Source organism: Botrytis deweyae (genome assembly GCF_014898535.1).
Source record: "Botrytis deweyae strain B1 chromosome Unknown BDEW_054, whole genome shotgun sequence".
NCBI lineage: Eukaryota > Fungi > Ascomycota > Leotiomycetes > Helotiales > Sclerotiniaceae > Botrytis > Botrytis deweyae.
In genome coordinates, this window is record NW_024066261.1 from 176772 (window position 1) to 189689 (window position 12918).

General features: G+C 40.4%; 4 protein-coding genes across 4 annotated transcripts; 1 reads left to right on the forward strand and 3 right to left on the reverse strand.

The window, feature by feature from the left end:
* Window positions 1-143: 143 nt before the first annotated feature.
* Window positions 144-3056, forward strand: EAE98_011891 (uncharacterized protein; the record flags this gene model as incomplete). Its single annotated transcript, XM_038959514.1, has 5 exons — window positions 144-192; window positions 301-770; window positions 823-1381; window positions 1429-1695; window positions 1746-3056. The coding sequence occupies 5 exons, from the start codon at window positions 144-146 to the stop codon at window positions 2525-2527; spliced, it is 2127 nt and encodes a 708-aa protein (XP_038804167.1). The 3' UTR covers window positions 2528-3056.
* Window positions 3057-3260: 204 nt separating this feature from the next.
* Window positions 3261-4977, reverse strand: EAE98_011892 (uncharacterized protein; the record flags this gene model as incomplete). The annotated part of the gene is made up of 3 exons (XM_038959515.1): window positions 3261-4321; window positions 4388-4633; window positions 4695-4977. The coding sequence occupies 3 exons, from the start codon at window positions 4975-4977 to the stop codon at window positions 3261-3263; spliced, it is 1590 nt and encodes a 529-aa protein (XP_038804168.1).
* Window positions 4978-6486: 1509 nt separating this feature from the next.
* EAE98_011893 (uncharacterized protein) lies at window positions 6487-8301 on the reverse strand (the record flags this gene model as incomplete). Its single annotated transcript, XM_038959516.1, has 1 exon — window positions 6487-8301. The coding sequence occupies one exon, from the start codon at window positions 8299-8301 to the stop codon at window positions 6487-6489; it is 1815 nt and encodes a 604-aa protein (XP_038804169.1).
* A 2286-nt stretch (window positions 8302-10587) lies between these two features.
* On the reverse strand, window positions 10588-12272 carry EAE98_011894 (uncharacterized protein; the record flags this gene model as incomplete). Its single annotated transcript, XM_038959517.1, has 2 exons — window positions 10588-11871; window positions 11964-12272. 2 exons carry the CDS (start codon window positions 12270-12272, stop codon window positions 10588-10590), a joined length of 1593 nt encoding a protein of 530 aa, XP_038804170.1.
* Between the last annotated feature and the right edge of the window lie 646 nt (window positions 12273-12918).

The window sequence follows — 12918 nt, forward strand, 5'->3', positions numbered from 1 at the left end:
AATATCACATGACGGATAAGTTAATGACGCTTGTTTAATCTAGATACGGTATGAATGGAAAATTCTCTGTTGCGCGCATACAAATAATCTTGCATGATCCAAAACAAGAGATATCTCTTCCAAATTTTCATGCGACTTCGACCATGGCAGATTCATCTATGAACTCATTCACAATGGCTCCTACTAATGATGGTAAGTTTATGGAGGTGATGACGACCAAGGTCGAAAGGCAACCTCCTACATTCAAGCCAACCCCATTTTTCCCTTTCACTTCGTCGTCCTAACAACTTGTCTTCGCAGATGTTCCGATAAAACTCGAGACCTCTCATAACCTCTCATCCTCTCCTCAATTATCTGCATTGAAACGAAGAGTATCATCGACAGAGTTGGAATCACCAGAAAAGAGGCAGAGGATTGAATTCGAATCGGCGCAACCACAACTTTCCATCCCTGATTCTGCCAATGAAATTGTCGCTATACCACCCGCAGATGATGTAGATGATGGCTTGGGGGATCTCGATATCGACGCTATCATTGCCTCTGGTGTTGCTCATGTCTCAGCCGAGTACCAAGATGCGGGAACTATGGAACTGAATGATCATACCTCCCATCAAGACCAATCGCATGACGCCAACATCAGTACACTTTCTCCTCCGAAAACTCCTCATGCTCAAATCCGACAACCGAACAGTCGTGCTGCCTACGAACGACTCCGGACCGATCATCAATTGTCTCTGCAGGTAATAAGTCTAATGTCATTGGAATGTTTGGTATGGTTGTCTTGAATATGAAAATGTATGGATGGCTCTAATTCACCTTCAGGCTGTGCAAATGTTAAATATTCTTTCCGAAGGAGGATACGATGAGATAGTCGTCATGGTAACGCAAAGAGATACTGCTCGTGGACTCTCATTCCAAACATTGAACGATCTTTTCGACAAAACAAAAAGAATTTATGGAACTTCAACTTTTCTCTCTGCCGACGAACTCAATATCATAGACCCAGCTCAACGAGAGATTATCAGACTTGCAAATCATGCGACTTTTGTATCCAGCGTATTTGGTGGACAAGAGGTTGGATTTTATGAACTTAATGAACATTTCGTCAACACCTGGACTCGGGAAGGAGAGGCCATATCGAAAGCATCGGGCCAATTGCTCATGAACTTGAAGACACAAATTATTGTTGCAGCGCTATCAATGGAGGAGTCAGACAAACCTGTCGAGGATCTTATAGATGAGATATTTTCTCCAGAGTTCCGGAATCTTCTCTCCCAAAGACATCCCTATCCTCTCACAGATGATGAGCTACAACTACTCGTCGATTTAGATATTAGAAGAGTGTATTTGATTAACCAAGGAAATGATCCCGCCAAAATTAGTAAGATAATTCCCGGCATTACTTTTCTCATACTGACCAATATGCAGAGGAACTTAGTGATCTCTTCAACTGGGATTCTTTTCTAAGATCCACCCATATTCATATGGATGCTTATAGACCATTGGTAGAACCTTATATGTCTAAATATGGGCTCACGATCCCCACTTCGACCGGATACTCGCAGGGTTCAAATGGTGGTCCGTCGAATGGAAATGCTTTTGCATACGTTGGCACTAATGCAGATACTGAGCATACAACTCAAAACGTCCCCGAAGATGCAGGCATATATCAACAATCGACTACTCCGCAGAATGGTATGCTTGTACCAACTTCATTTACAATCCCTGACTAATTTAATTCAAAGGCTATCGTCAATCTCAATATCAAACTACCTATCAACCACCCAATCAATCACCTAATACTTACTCAACTCAATATAATACTACTACATCTACAACTACGCCTCATCATTCTCAATCTGAATCTACCTCTGCTCTTTACGAAAAAGCTAGACAAGCTGCAGCTGCAAAGAATAATCCGGGACAGAAAGCTAGACCTGGACTGCCATCTCAACGTCGTCCATGGAGCACAGAAGAAGAAAATGCCTTGATGGCAGGTCTCGATTCGGTCAAAGGTCCACATTGGAGTCAAATACTTGCTCTTTACGGCGATAAAGGATCAGTCAGCACTATTTTGCGCGATCGTAACCAAGTTCAACTGAAAGATAAAGCGCGAAACCTTAAACTATTTTTTCTCAAGAGTAATATTGAGGTTCCATACTATCTTCAATGTGTGACTGGTGAACTGAAGACCAGAGCACCAACTCAAGCGGCCAGGAAGGAAGCGGAAGAAAGAGCCAGACTGGCAGGGAATGAAGAAAGCGCAAGATTTCATGGTGTATTGGCATTGGCTGCAGGTATGCAGAATTCAAACCAAGAGAATGGAAACGGAAGTCCCTATCAACAAACTCCAGAACCTATGGAAGATCATAAAAGCGGAAGCAATAGCCCCGAGATATTGCAAGTCGAGGAATCCAGACATGACGAATCACAACAAGTCGAAAGTCATCACCAAAATCTGGAAATGCAGGAAATGAATGTGGAGGATAGATTGAGACAGCAGTTGTTAGCTGCTACCAATATCTAAGATGGTGATCCTTCTTAATGATTGATGGGACGATATCTGGCGCAATTTGGAGTGATGAATAATTCCTATATCTGCGAATGGTGTATGGGGAGGCCAGGGGTATGCAATGGGATCTGCCAATTTTGTGAATAATAAGGCGTTGGTGGTTGACTGCCTGTGAGGTATACTTGCATAATCATGTAACATGTGCAAATTTCGTCATTTTCTCGGACTTGCCAAAAGCGGTACATATCACGGGTCTACATAGCAAGATTAATCGGATGTTGGAAGAATTATGACGAATGTCATTGTAGATACGTGTACTTCACATTTGTGATCTGTACCCAAGTCAATTCAAGTGTTTATGAGCTGTTGAGGGGTAAAACATTTGACAATGCATGCATGGAATTCTTGAAGATGATATCAAAGTTGATCGATTAGATGGGGCGAAGAATTCTTTTGACCATGAATTTGTTGTGAATCAGGAAAGCTCTCTACCAATGCAATGCTCTCACTCAATACGATCACCGCCTCATGGAATTCCAAAGTTCATCGATCACAAAATTCAGGCTTCGTAATAATTTATTTCTAATTGTCCTATAGAGAGCCCCAAAATCATTCCATGCATGACTACCTACCTGACTACATATATCTGGTGTTTCTTCAACTTGCGCTTACCGAATGGCGATTGTTCCTTTAGTCATACTCGCATGCAACAAACTTGAATGGCATGTCCCGTGTATGTTGATTTTGATTAGATTGATCGCATGCAATCAATGCCCATAGAGTATTGATAAGAATTATCCAAAAATCTCGCCCGTTTGACAAACCAGTCCATGGTAGGCTTTGCAAAAGCAAGTGTACCTCTTCCAGTGACGATAGGATCGCAGAACGAATGCATCCTACCCTGACAACTGTTATAAGAACAGTTTCCCTCATGTGCTTCGGACATATCACTTGTTCCATAGACAGCGACCTCTTTTACATACCTTAAATCCCTAAATTCAGTCTCCAGGAACATCGTAAGAGACTTTTCAAAGACAGTAAGACATTTTCCATCTTTCTCATCAATAAGTATGTCATCTTCCCCCCAGGCTACTAGGGTGACTTTCCATACCTTGGGGCATAAAATATTGATGATGTAAGTGTATATTCGCATACTCTGAACCAAATCTTCGTGACAGTCAGGATATCTAATCGAACTATGTGATTTGACTTGTCCGCTGAAATTCAATCTTTGAAGTTCAGCTGAGTTATCAGGTCCGATTGTTAAAAGAAATCTGACAAATGGGTCACACCATGCCCATGCTGGAAGTTCTTTTAAATTGGATTGGGTTTTAATGCAGGAAATAGCCCTGTTGACGGATCGTTTCCATCCCCTCGTGTTCCCTGGATCATAGATTGGCTGACGGAGCCATGGATAATACTTTATACCTCTTTCTGCAATCAAACCAGCTGGACTGTCACCACAATTTAAGTTTCCTGTCGCAAACTCCAAAGTGTTTTGTCCGTACAATAACTTTGATCCAATGTATTTAAACGATTTACACACTTTTAAATAGGAAATATCGAGAACAGGAGAGTTATTCTTTCCCCATTTGCGACAAGGCCCTCTCTTGTTGTAGCACATCGGATGCAATCCGTATCTTGCATTACATAAACGATTCTTGATCAGACTCTTGCCATGACTTCGGGAAGGGAACAACATGTAATCAGGCTGTCCATGACATGGCATCAAACTAGAGGTAATTGTAAATGGTACAATGGTGTCCTCTGAAGCTACCATTACGAATTCCATAACCCGGTCAAGAATATCTACCACAATGTTAGTGATATTATTTTGAAGACAGATCATTTCTAGGCAAAAAGAATAAAGCTTACCCGCTGGAAAGCTTAAAATATGCCGTGGGTGATTCTGGGGCAAGTTCCAGTCATACCAGGCCCTAGACTTCTTCCCATGATCATATCTCTTCGAATCCCTCGCTTGCCAGTTTTGTACCCAAGGTTTATGCTTCGACGTGTAATGAACTCCCCTTGAGCTGGGATGAATATGGTCAGGATACCTGCCATAAGCTGTATTCATACGAACAACGGAGGAATAGAGTGTTTCCTTCTTCTGTTTCAATTCTATGAGAACAGCTTCCAGTTAGTTTGTGCCATTTGTAGTAATGTAGGAAGCAAAACTTACCATCGGCAACGGTTTGCTGTCCGCCATTTGGCTTGGTCCAGGAATCTAGAACCCATTCTTCGGAAATATATTCCCACAAAGCAAATAAAGGGAGAACGTGAGGATATCTTCCTCGAGCCGCCTTCATTGTTCCATCGTACGAAAGATCATTATCAGGATTGGTGTCGACTCGGTCCAAATTAATTCTATCCAGGTATGTCGAAGCCCAGTATAGCCTTGCGCATTCAGGATCATCTTGGGTCAAGGATGCCTGCGACTCAATATATAGAGTAATAAAGTCCATTTTGTTTACCATGGATGTGATAACTTGAAAGACTCAGACTTAAATGCGGATGAAATTCCTTTGGAGTAAAGTAGCTGTAATTGTCATTCTTAAATAGTCCCAGAAGTCGTCAATACTGTATCAAATGCAGCATGAAACAGGATAGTCATAACCTTGGAAGCCGTAGATGGAACCAGGAACCGTACAAATCGTATCCATATTACTATCAAACCAAGAGTGAATATATAATTCTCATAAGTCTTGCGCCTCACCGGTGGTCCACACGTCTATCTAGTGATTGCTCTGAATTTGTAGATATATATACAAGCTATATGGTCATAATACAGCAAGCAACACTTAGATATCAAAATCTTCTATAGTCTGTCATAGATAAAAATCAGTCCATCTACAGAATCTGATGTTAATGTAGGTAAGTTTTACTTGCTTCGAATTATCTCTGAGCAGCCCACTTGAGGTTGTGGTAAACACTGAGTTGCTGAATTCGTGAGTCAACTCAAGCATCTCCGCCGAACGAGGTTATCCAAAGCGGGGGACTTCAATGAACTTCACGTTGAAAAGCTGTTAGTAAAATTCAAAAGAAGGCTATTTCCCACTCTTCCGCAATAAAACGTTCGACAAATAAGGTTGCCTTACAATGCAAAAGCAGAGAAAAGGGGAGCATCATATGTAGTTCACTTGATCAGATTCTGAACTCTATGTTTTGCTGGTTGATTATCTACAGATTATCTGTCAACCTCATTATCCGCCCTGTGAGTGCGCGTTGCGTAGCCTAGGCATTAGGGTTTACAAGCGACTTGAACATGATGGACATTGCTTCGTAGGGGTAGACACTACGGGTACACCTAGCAGTTAAAAGACTCCAAGTAGTGAAACAACTATTTCCTGTCCCGTTGTCTATGCTAGGCTAGAACTTACTACTAATAGAAACAACTAGTGTATAGATAGATCACGGCGATTGATATGATTTTAAAGTTATATTTCTCCAAATCTGATAATGTTTTTGTGTCGAAATTGCATGAATGCCTCTGATAAGTGCGGCCCACTTGAAGGCGAAGGTACAACAGCATATCTCATCTGTACAAACAAGGGTATTTACTTCAAAGGAATGACTTCAATACAATGACTACCCCTATGGTGGCAGAGTCAATGTCTATGTATAAATAAAATGTTAGTATAAATTCCTGTATAAATATTTGATATATATATTATTGAATTCAAACTTTTTTTAATATCATTATTAATAGAATATTAAAATATAGTAATAAGTTAAAAGATTTTAATAATATATTATTTACTAGACTATTCAATTTATAGTATAAAAAGAAATAAAATGAAATCTGAAATTTTTTAATCTATTTTTAAATCTTAATTTATATTTTATTCTTCAAAGATATTCCTTAAAAGAATCTCATTTCATACTTATTATAATTTATAATCTAATCTAATTTACTGATAGTATTTTTAAGAAATTCTTAGAATTATAGACTACTTAGTAAAACGGTTTATAGATTATTTTCTCGCTAAATTTATTAATAGATTCGCTACGCTATTCAAATCTTTTATAATTAATTCAAACTGACTTCGCTTAGAACGCATAAAGTCATCGTCTTCGAAAATTTCAAGAGTTGTAGCAACAAGCTTTTTAATCTGAGTCAACTGACTCAAGTCTGAAACTAGCATATCTACCGCCACATTGTAGGATGAGAGCCAGGCTTTGGTGCCTACTTTTCCTACTCGCGAAATAAGATCGATAGTTTGAGCTCGAATAGGGCTCAGATCAAGGTCTATAATCAGTTTCGCAATATCATCGAGTAGGTTATCCAGAAGCATCGCTAATGCCGGCACGTGTTCATCCTGAAGCCTTCTTTTTGCATCAAGTAAGTGGCGCGCCTTTTTGGGTGTCAGAACCTCAGGTTCGTCTAGCGCTGTAATTTTACCATTCAACAACTGAAAGTTTCTCCGGTGTACATTTTCCATTTCGGCTGCCTTTTGACCAAGATCAACGGCGGTTAAGTAGGCTTCTTTCACTTTTGAAGAAGCAAACTTGGGGTATTTCAGGATCCCGATACGATAGGTCTCAAGTTTGTTTCGGATCGAAGGGTTTGACAAATGGCCGACTGCCTTCAAGCTGTCGGTTATATCTTGGCCGCTGCTTAGCCCGATGACGGTATCACCACCTGGGTGTCTCTGCATAAAAGTGCTCGCATCGTAAACACTTCCCTCGGCCGAAAACCAATACCCAATTTCTTCCGAATTATTTTTTATTAGTTCGGACATAAAGAAATTATTTAAACCAGGTCTGTTACTTGTCAAATGTTCATCTCGATCAAGACTTCTCCGTTCTAAGCGTGCTTTTTCCAATTCCTGATCGGCTTCTAGCCAAGGCTTATTCCTGCGCCTGCGGCCTAGACCATTGATAGTTGTATCTCGACCGATCCTGAATGAGACAGCAAGGAAACCCAACACTTTTCTCCGGTGAGCTCCCAATAGACCGTCTTTACCATGGTAAGCGGATGTAAAAGCGTCCCAGATTTCCATCAATTGTCTATCCTTTGAGGTAACGATGTACTCCGTGATAGAAACTTCCCTGATAGCCTCAAGGAACTGTCGCCAATGAATGGGATATATAGCTCGAACAGCTTTCGCTTCTTTGCCGATACCCGTCTGATATTCAGACCGTCCAGTAAATTCATCCATCATGTGGAAGAAGGGGTGCGCTGTGCCTGCAGCCCCTACCACGTCTTTCAGCCAAGGAATTCCTAAATTCGCTACAGTGACCGTCCAAATGAGAGGATCAATATGACTCTTGTGAGATCGATTCGCATGGATCTTCTCTAGGGTTCTGGTGATCTGTTTGATTAACGTGTGGAGGTTTTGTATTGCATCTTTCAGCGAAGAAGAGTTTCGAGCCAAGACAGATCTTTGAGCCTCAATGATCTGATGAAGGATTGGTATTGCTTTAGCGTTCATTTCAATCATTATTCCAAAGAACGTACGCTCTTCTATGTTGCCGACTGTTGGAACGAGCAACTCCAAATTTTCCAGCATCACACCGCTATATGACAAGCTAGTTGATTCAAAATTTGCTACCATCATATCAATTAAGGTAAGAGCTGGAGTTGATCGCCCAAGACGTTCACACACGATAGCCCACGGAATAACAAGTGATGGCGGTAGTATATCGCTATGGCGATCATATTTCAATGTAAGAGGCTCGCTTCCTTCCAGGCGAACAAACGCATGAGCTGTCATTCCGAGGATGGTGGCAGCCCGCTGGAGATAGAGCTCAGGCAAAGATTTGGCGGAAGCGTCAAGAAGTGGCATGTTGGTGACAGTTTCTCGGACAGTCTGTGTTTTGACAAGGTGTGGTAACGTAGCAGCAAGTTGGTCCCATACCGCATGAGAAGGTGGAAGTGCCTTTATTGTTCGTAAGGGTGAAAATCCAGCCCTCCTAGACAGAAATCCGGAATTCTCGTGTCCATGGCAATGATTTGTCCGCTCTGCCTGCTCGATTATTACCTCACAAGGCGGCGAGATAGAAGGACCCTAGAGGATATCAGCAGACGAATCTTCGGGAAATACTTAATGCAACAAGGTACACACGTGAGTTTTAGAACAATTCAGTATCCCTGAACGTAGAATAACAAACAGAAAAACAATTCCAAAAGCCCAATTAACGTTACAGGGTGATAAGATATCTTTTTGTAACAGCCAGAAGTCTTCAAAAAATGTACTGAGATCGCTGTACGCTACACTGGGCAATTCACAGATAATAAACATTTTAGGCGAATTTTTCTACAATTGATTGTAATATGATATCTGCAAGCATGGAGCTTTGGTTCGTGATAAATACTCTTAGAGTGTACAATTCTCAACTCACTGGGCTGAGACCTCTAGATGAGACCTATCATGCCATTGCATTTGATCTACATTTGATGATTGCGCACTCTAGTAAATGTCTCAAACGATATATATAGATATATAGATCACCTGTGTTTTACAGCTCACCGCTAATTACGTCTTGAATATTACATTTACTATGATTGTAACTAAGTCGGGTACCCTACTTTCGGGCCACCCCTGTTTTGGGCCACTTTTCAACTACTTTTCACACCAAAAATGGAATTTTTAACTTTATTATTTATGAATAGAATTTATTGAAAATTTATACATATATAATTTAGATCGATCTAAGTTTATTCTGAAATTTTCAGATTTTTAGGATTTTTCTGTATCGAGATCTAGAGCTTCAAAATATCGATTTTTTAATTTGTATGGGAATCCTATACAAATTTAGAAATTCTATAAAATCTTTAATAACGTTCTAATGAAAATTGCTAAAAATAAATTGTAAAATTTTATTATAAATTTATAGTATATTCAACCTAATAGATTCAGAAAAAAGAGAAAATCTATTTTAAATAAATATTTATAGGGGTACCCTCAAAATAACAGGGATTATTTATATTACTTTAAACTCACCATATACTATATTTCTATGTTTATTAATTTTTTTGAATTTTTTTGAATTTCTATATAGATTCAAGTTTAAATATTTCAAAAATATATATGGTTTTCTTTTAATAATTGTTATTAAAAAGTTATTAAAGATTTTATAAAATTTCTAAATTTGTATGTGATTCCTATACAAATTAAAAAATCGATATTTTGAAGCTCTAGATCTCGATACAGAAAAATCCTAAAAATCTGAAAATTTCAAAATAGGCTTAAATCGATCTAAAATATATACATAAAAATTTTCATTAAATTATATTATATATTGATAGAGATATTAATAGGCCTAAAAAGTGATTTTTAGTGTGAAAGGGTGGCCCAAAACAGGGGTGGCCCGAAAGTAGGGTACCCGACTTATAGATTTGCTTATTCTCTTATATAGTTCTTGGGATGAGAACGCGTATATACACTTCAACTTGATGATAGTGTATTCTAGTAAATGTCTCGAGCAATACGTATAAATATGTTGATCACTTGTGTTTCACAACTCACCGCTAGTTACACCTTGAGTGTTACTTCTATTGTCACGGTAACTATACATTTGCTTATTCTTTGGCATATGTCTCAAGATGAGTAACGCGTACATACGCTCGAGTATCAATAGCCTTAATATTTCACTGACCAACCGATCACAAAAACTTGCAATTGCCCCGTAATTGCTCCACCTGAAATTGATATGAAATGCATATATACTATCATAATGGGGCGTATAAAAGATACGTCATATCTACTACAATGACGCCCAGGACTTGAGGTAGGGTATGTGGAGTAGGGAAAGCAGATGGCGTGTATAGCTTGTATCGTCTGAGGGTCTTATCCCACTCAGAGAGTGCCATCTTTGGGTTAAGGGATTAAAGACACATTATCTTATAATGAAGGGTTCAGGATAGAACATTGGCGCAGCTAGTCTAGACATTCAGTCCAGACGTTCATTAAAATCAGCATTATTGTCAGAATCATTAAACAATGTTGATATTTACTACATACATACACTCACAAAACTATGTTACTAGAATTTAATGGTCCAAGCGTTCGTAGGTGGCTATATATAGTTGTTTGAATGAATGAGAGTGTAACACATGAGAAAAATAACGACTAATGCTTAGCAAACTTTGCTCCAATTTGGTCTAGTATAGCCGCATGATCTTTACTGTAAGTATCACCATCTCTGGTAATCACTCCATGCACCCAAGAGCCACGAGGGTGAAATGAAGCCTTGAAAGGTAAAGCCCGCATGACAAAGCCGTAGGTACACGCAAGAGGATCAATTGGGACGGGCTTGCCTGTCTCAGACAAGCCAGCCTTGATGTCGAATGACCATAGTAGTTGCGCGACGACGACCCAGATGATATCACGGGCAAAATGCCGTCCAGGACATATCCGCCTTCCATAACCGAAGCCGGAAGACGGTATATCTTTGAGTGTTTTACCGTCCTCCTTGAGCCAGCGATTTGGTATGAAATTATCAGTATCTGGGCCAAACAAAGCCTCTTCCCGAGAAATTGCCCATGCATTGGCCATGATGATAGATCCCTTGGGAATAGTATATCCGTTGTAAGATATTTCTTCCTTGTTTAAGTGAGGGACTCCCTCTGGGACAACGGGTCGCCAACGAAATACCTCCTCCACGATAGCAGTGATATACGGTAAGTTGGGCTTATCATCTGGAACTGGGAATCGACCGCGCCCCACAACAGCGTCCAGCTCTTCGCGTGCAGTGGCTGTGAAACCCCGATCTTGAGTGATACACGCTACCACAAACCAGAACAAACTATCTGTAGTTCCATCTAGGCCAGCGTCAATCAAAGTGCCAAGGTCGAACGCCAGCTCATACATAGACATCGAAAAGCTATCCTTTTCGAGACTCTTCCTGAGCTGCTTTGATATATTCCACGAATTTGAATCCAGACCACGCTGAAGGTTTTTGTTGCGAATGTTGTATTTGGTCTTATAGTGATTCTCTGCTTTTGCTTGCCAAGGGGCTAAGAACCCGGGTAGATTGTTAAGAACAGGGAACTGGTCAACAATATGCGCGCCAACCTGTATGAACTCTGAGAACTCATTATTGGCCTCAACAATAGCTCGAACCATCGGGTCATTTTGGTCTTTAATACGAAAGCCATGCAGCAGTGTGAAAATGACGCTGGCAGTTGTGCGGTGAAAAAGGCCTCGAACATCAATACCAACCCTGCCCGCACTACCTGCACTGCTCAGCAGGTCGTACATCAATTGATGCGACTCCAAAGTGTGGATGGGATGATATGCAGCTGCCTGAGTCGCGCTCAGCACTGAGGCGTGTAGCCTCTGATGTTGTCGAAATTGCTTGGTGTAATTCATCATAAGGAGATTGAACCCTTTCAAGGCCAGCTCCGTCGCCAACTGCAAAACCCCGACCAAATTAGCTCATATTCTCTGTTAATGCACCCAAAAGAGATGAATTCGCAACAGGGTGCGTAAAATCTTTATCTTACAAAAAGGCGAGGTCGGTCTGAACAAACAGCTCCGCGCTCCGCCAAGACGTCACGGGCTGCTTCATTTGTAGACAAAATGATGATAGACTGGCCAAGGATATTGACATAAACAATCGGCCCATACTGTTTGCTCCATTCACAATACGTCCTCCAGCCGTGCGTCTTAGGAGCTTGATGGGCATTGCCAATTATCGGCAATGGCTTAGGGCCAGGTGGCAATGGCAAGGCCGAAATTGATTTGCGCCGCGTAAAAATATACACGCTTACTAACAGCCCGGCAAATACGACTGCGCAAGCTGTTGACCACATCGTAATTGAAATACGCTGAAATCGACAGAACAAAAAACTTTGTGAACAAGATTCAAAATTTTGACAGTGGAAGCAGGCCAAGTACTTATAATTAGCCAACACTCTCATTGGGCAGGCCATCCTTCCTCGATGCGCCCAAGGGGTAGAAAAAAATAAAGATAATCAAAGCAATCTTCTTGACCACAGGTCTCACTATGTCTGTTTCACAAAGCTGTCTGTTTAGAACTTTTGAAGCAAAGCTAAGGGCCCCTTGGGAGTGTAAAGCTCAAAACTTGTGAATCTGATTCAGAGTTTGAATGATCATTCAATCGGTAAGTCAGATCTTATTTGAAATATGAGTAGTCATGATGTAGTTGATTCAGAAGTTGGTCTTTTTTTGAAGCTTAGTTGATACTAAGAATAAAATCTAACCTTTTCAGTGATATTTTTCATCGTGTCGATAAACAAAGTCTAAATAAGACTTCCTAAACCCTACGCGGGGACCTCTTTACAGCGTGAAAGTCCTAGGTAAGGCACAGGTGTCTTTAGGGAGCTCCTCAGTTGACCTGACTTTACATGAGTCCCACTGCAAGGTGTGAAAGGTATAGTATCTCGCGACTAATAGTAAAAAGCGAACACCAAACCTATAAAAATTATTTTGGATTTC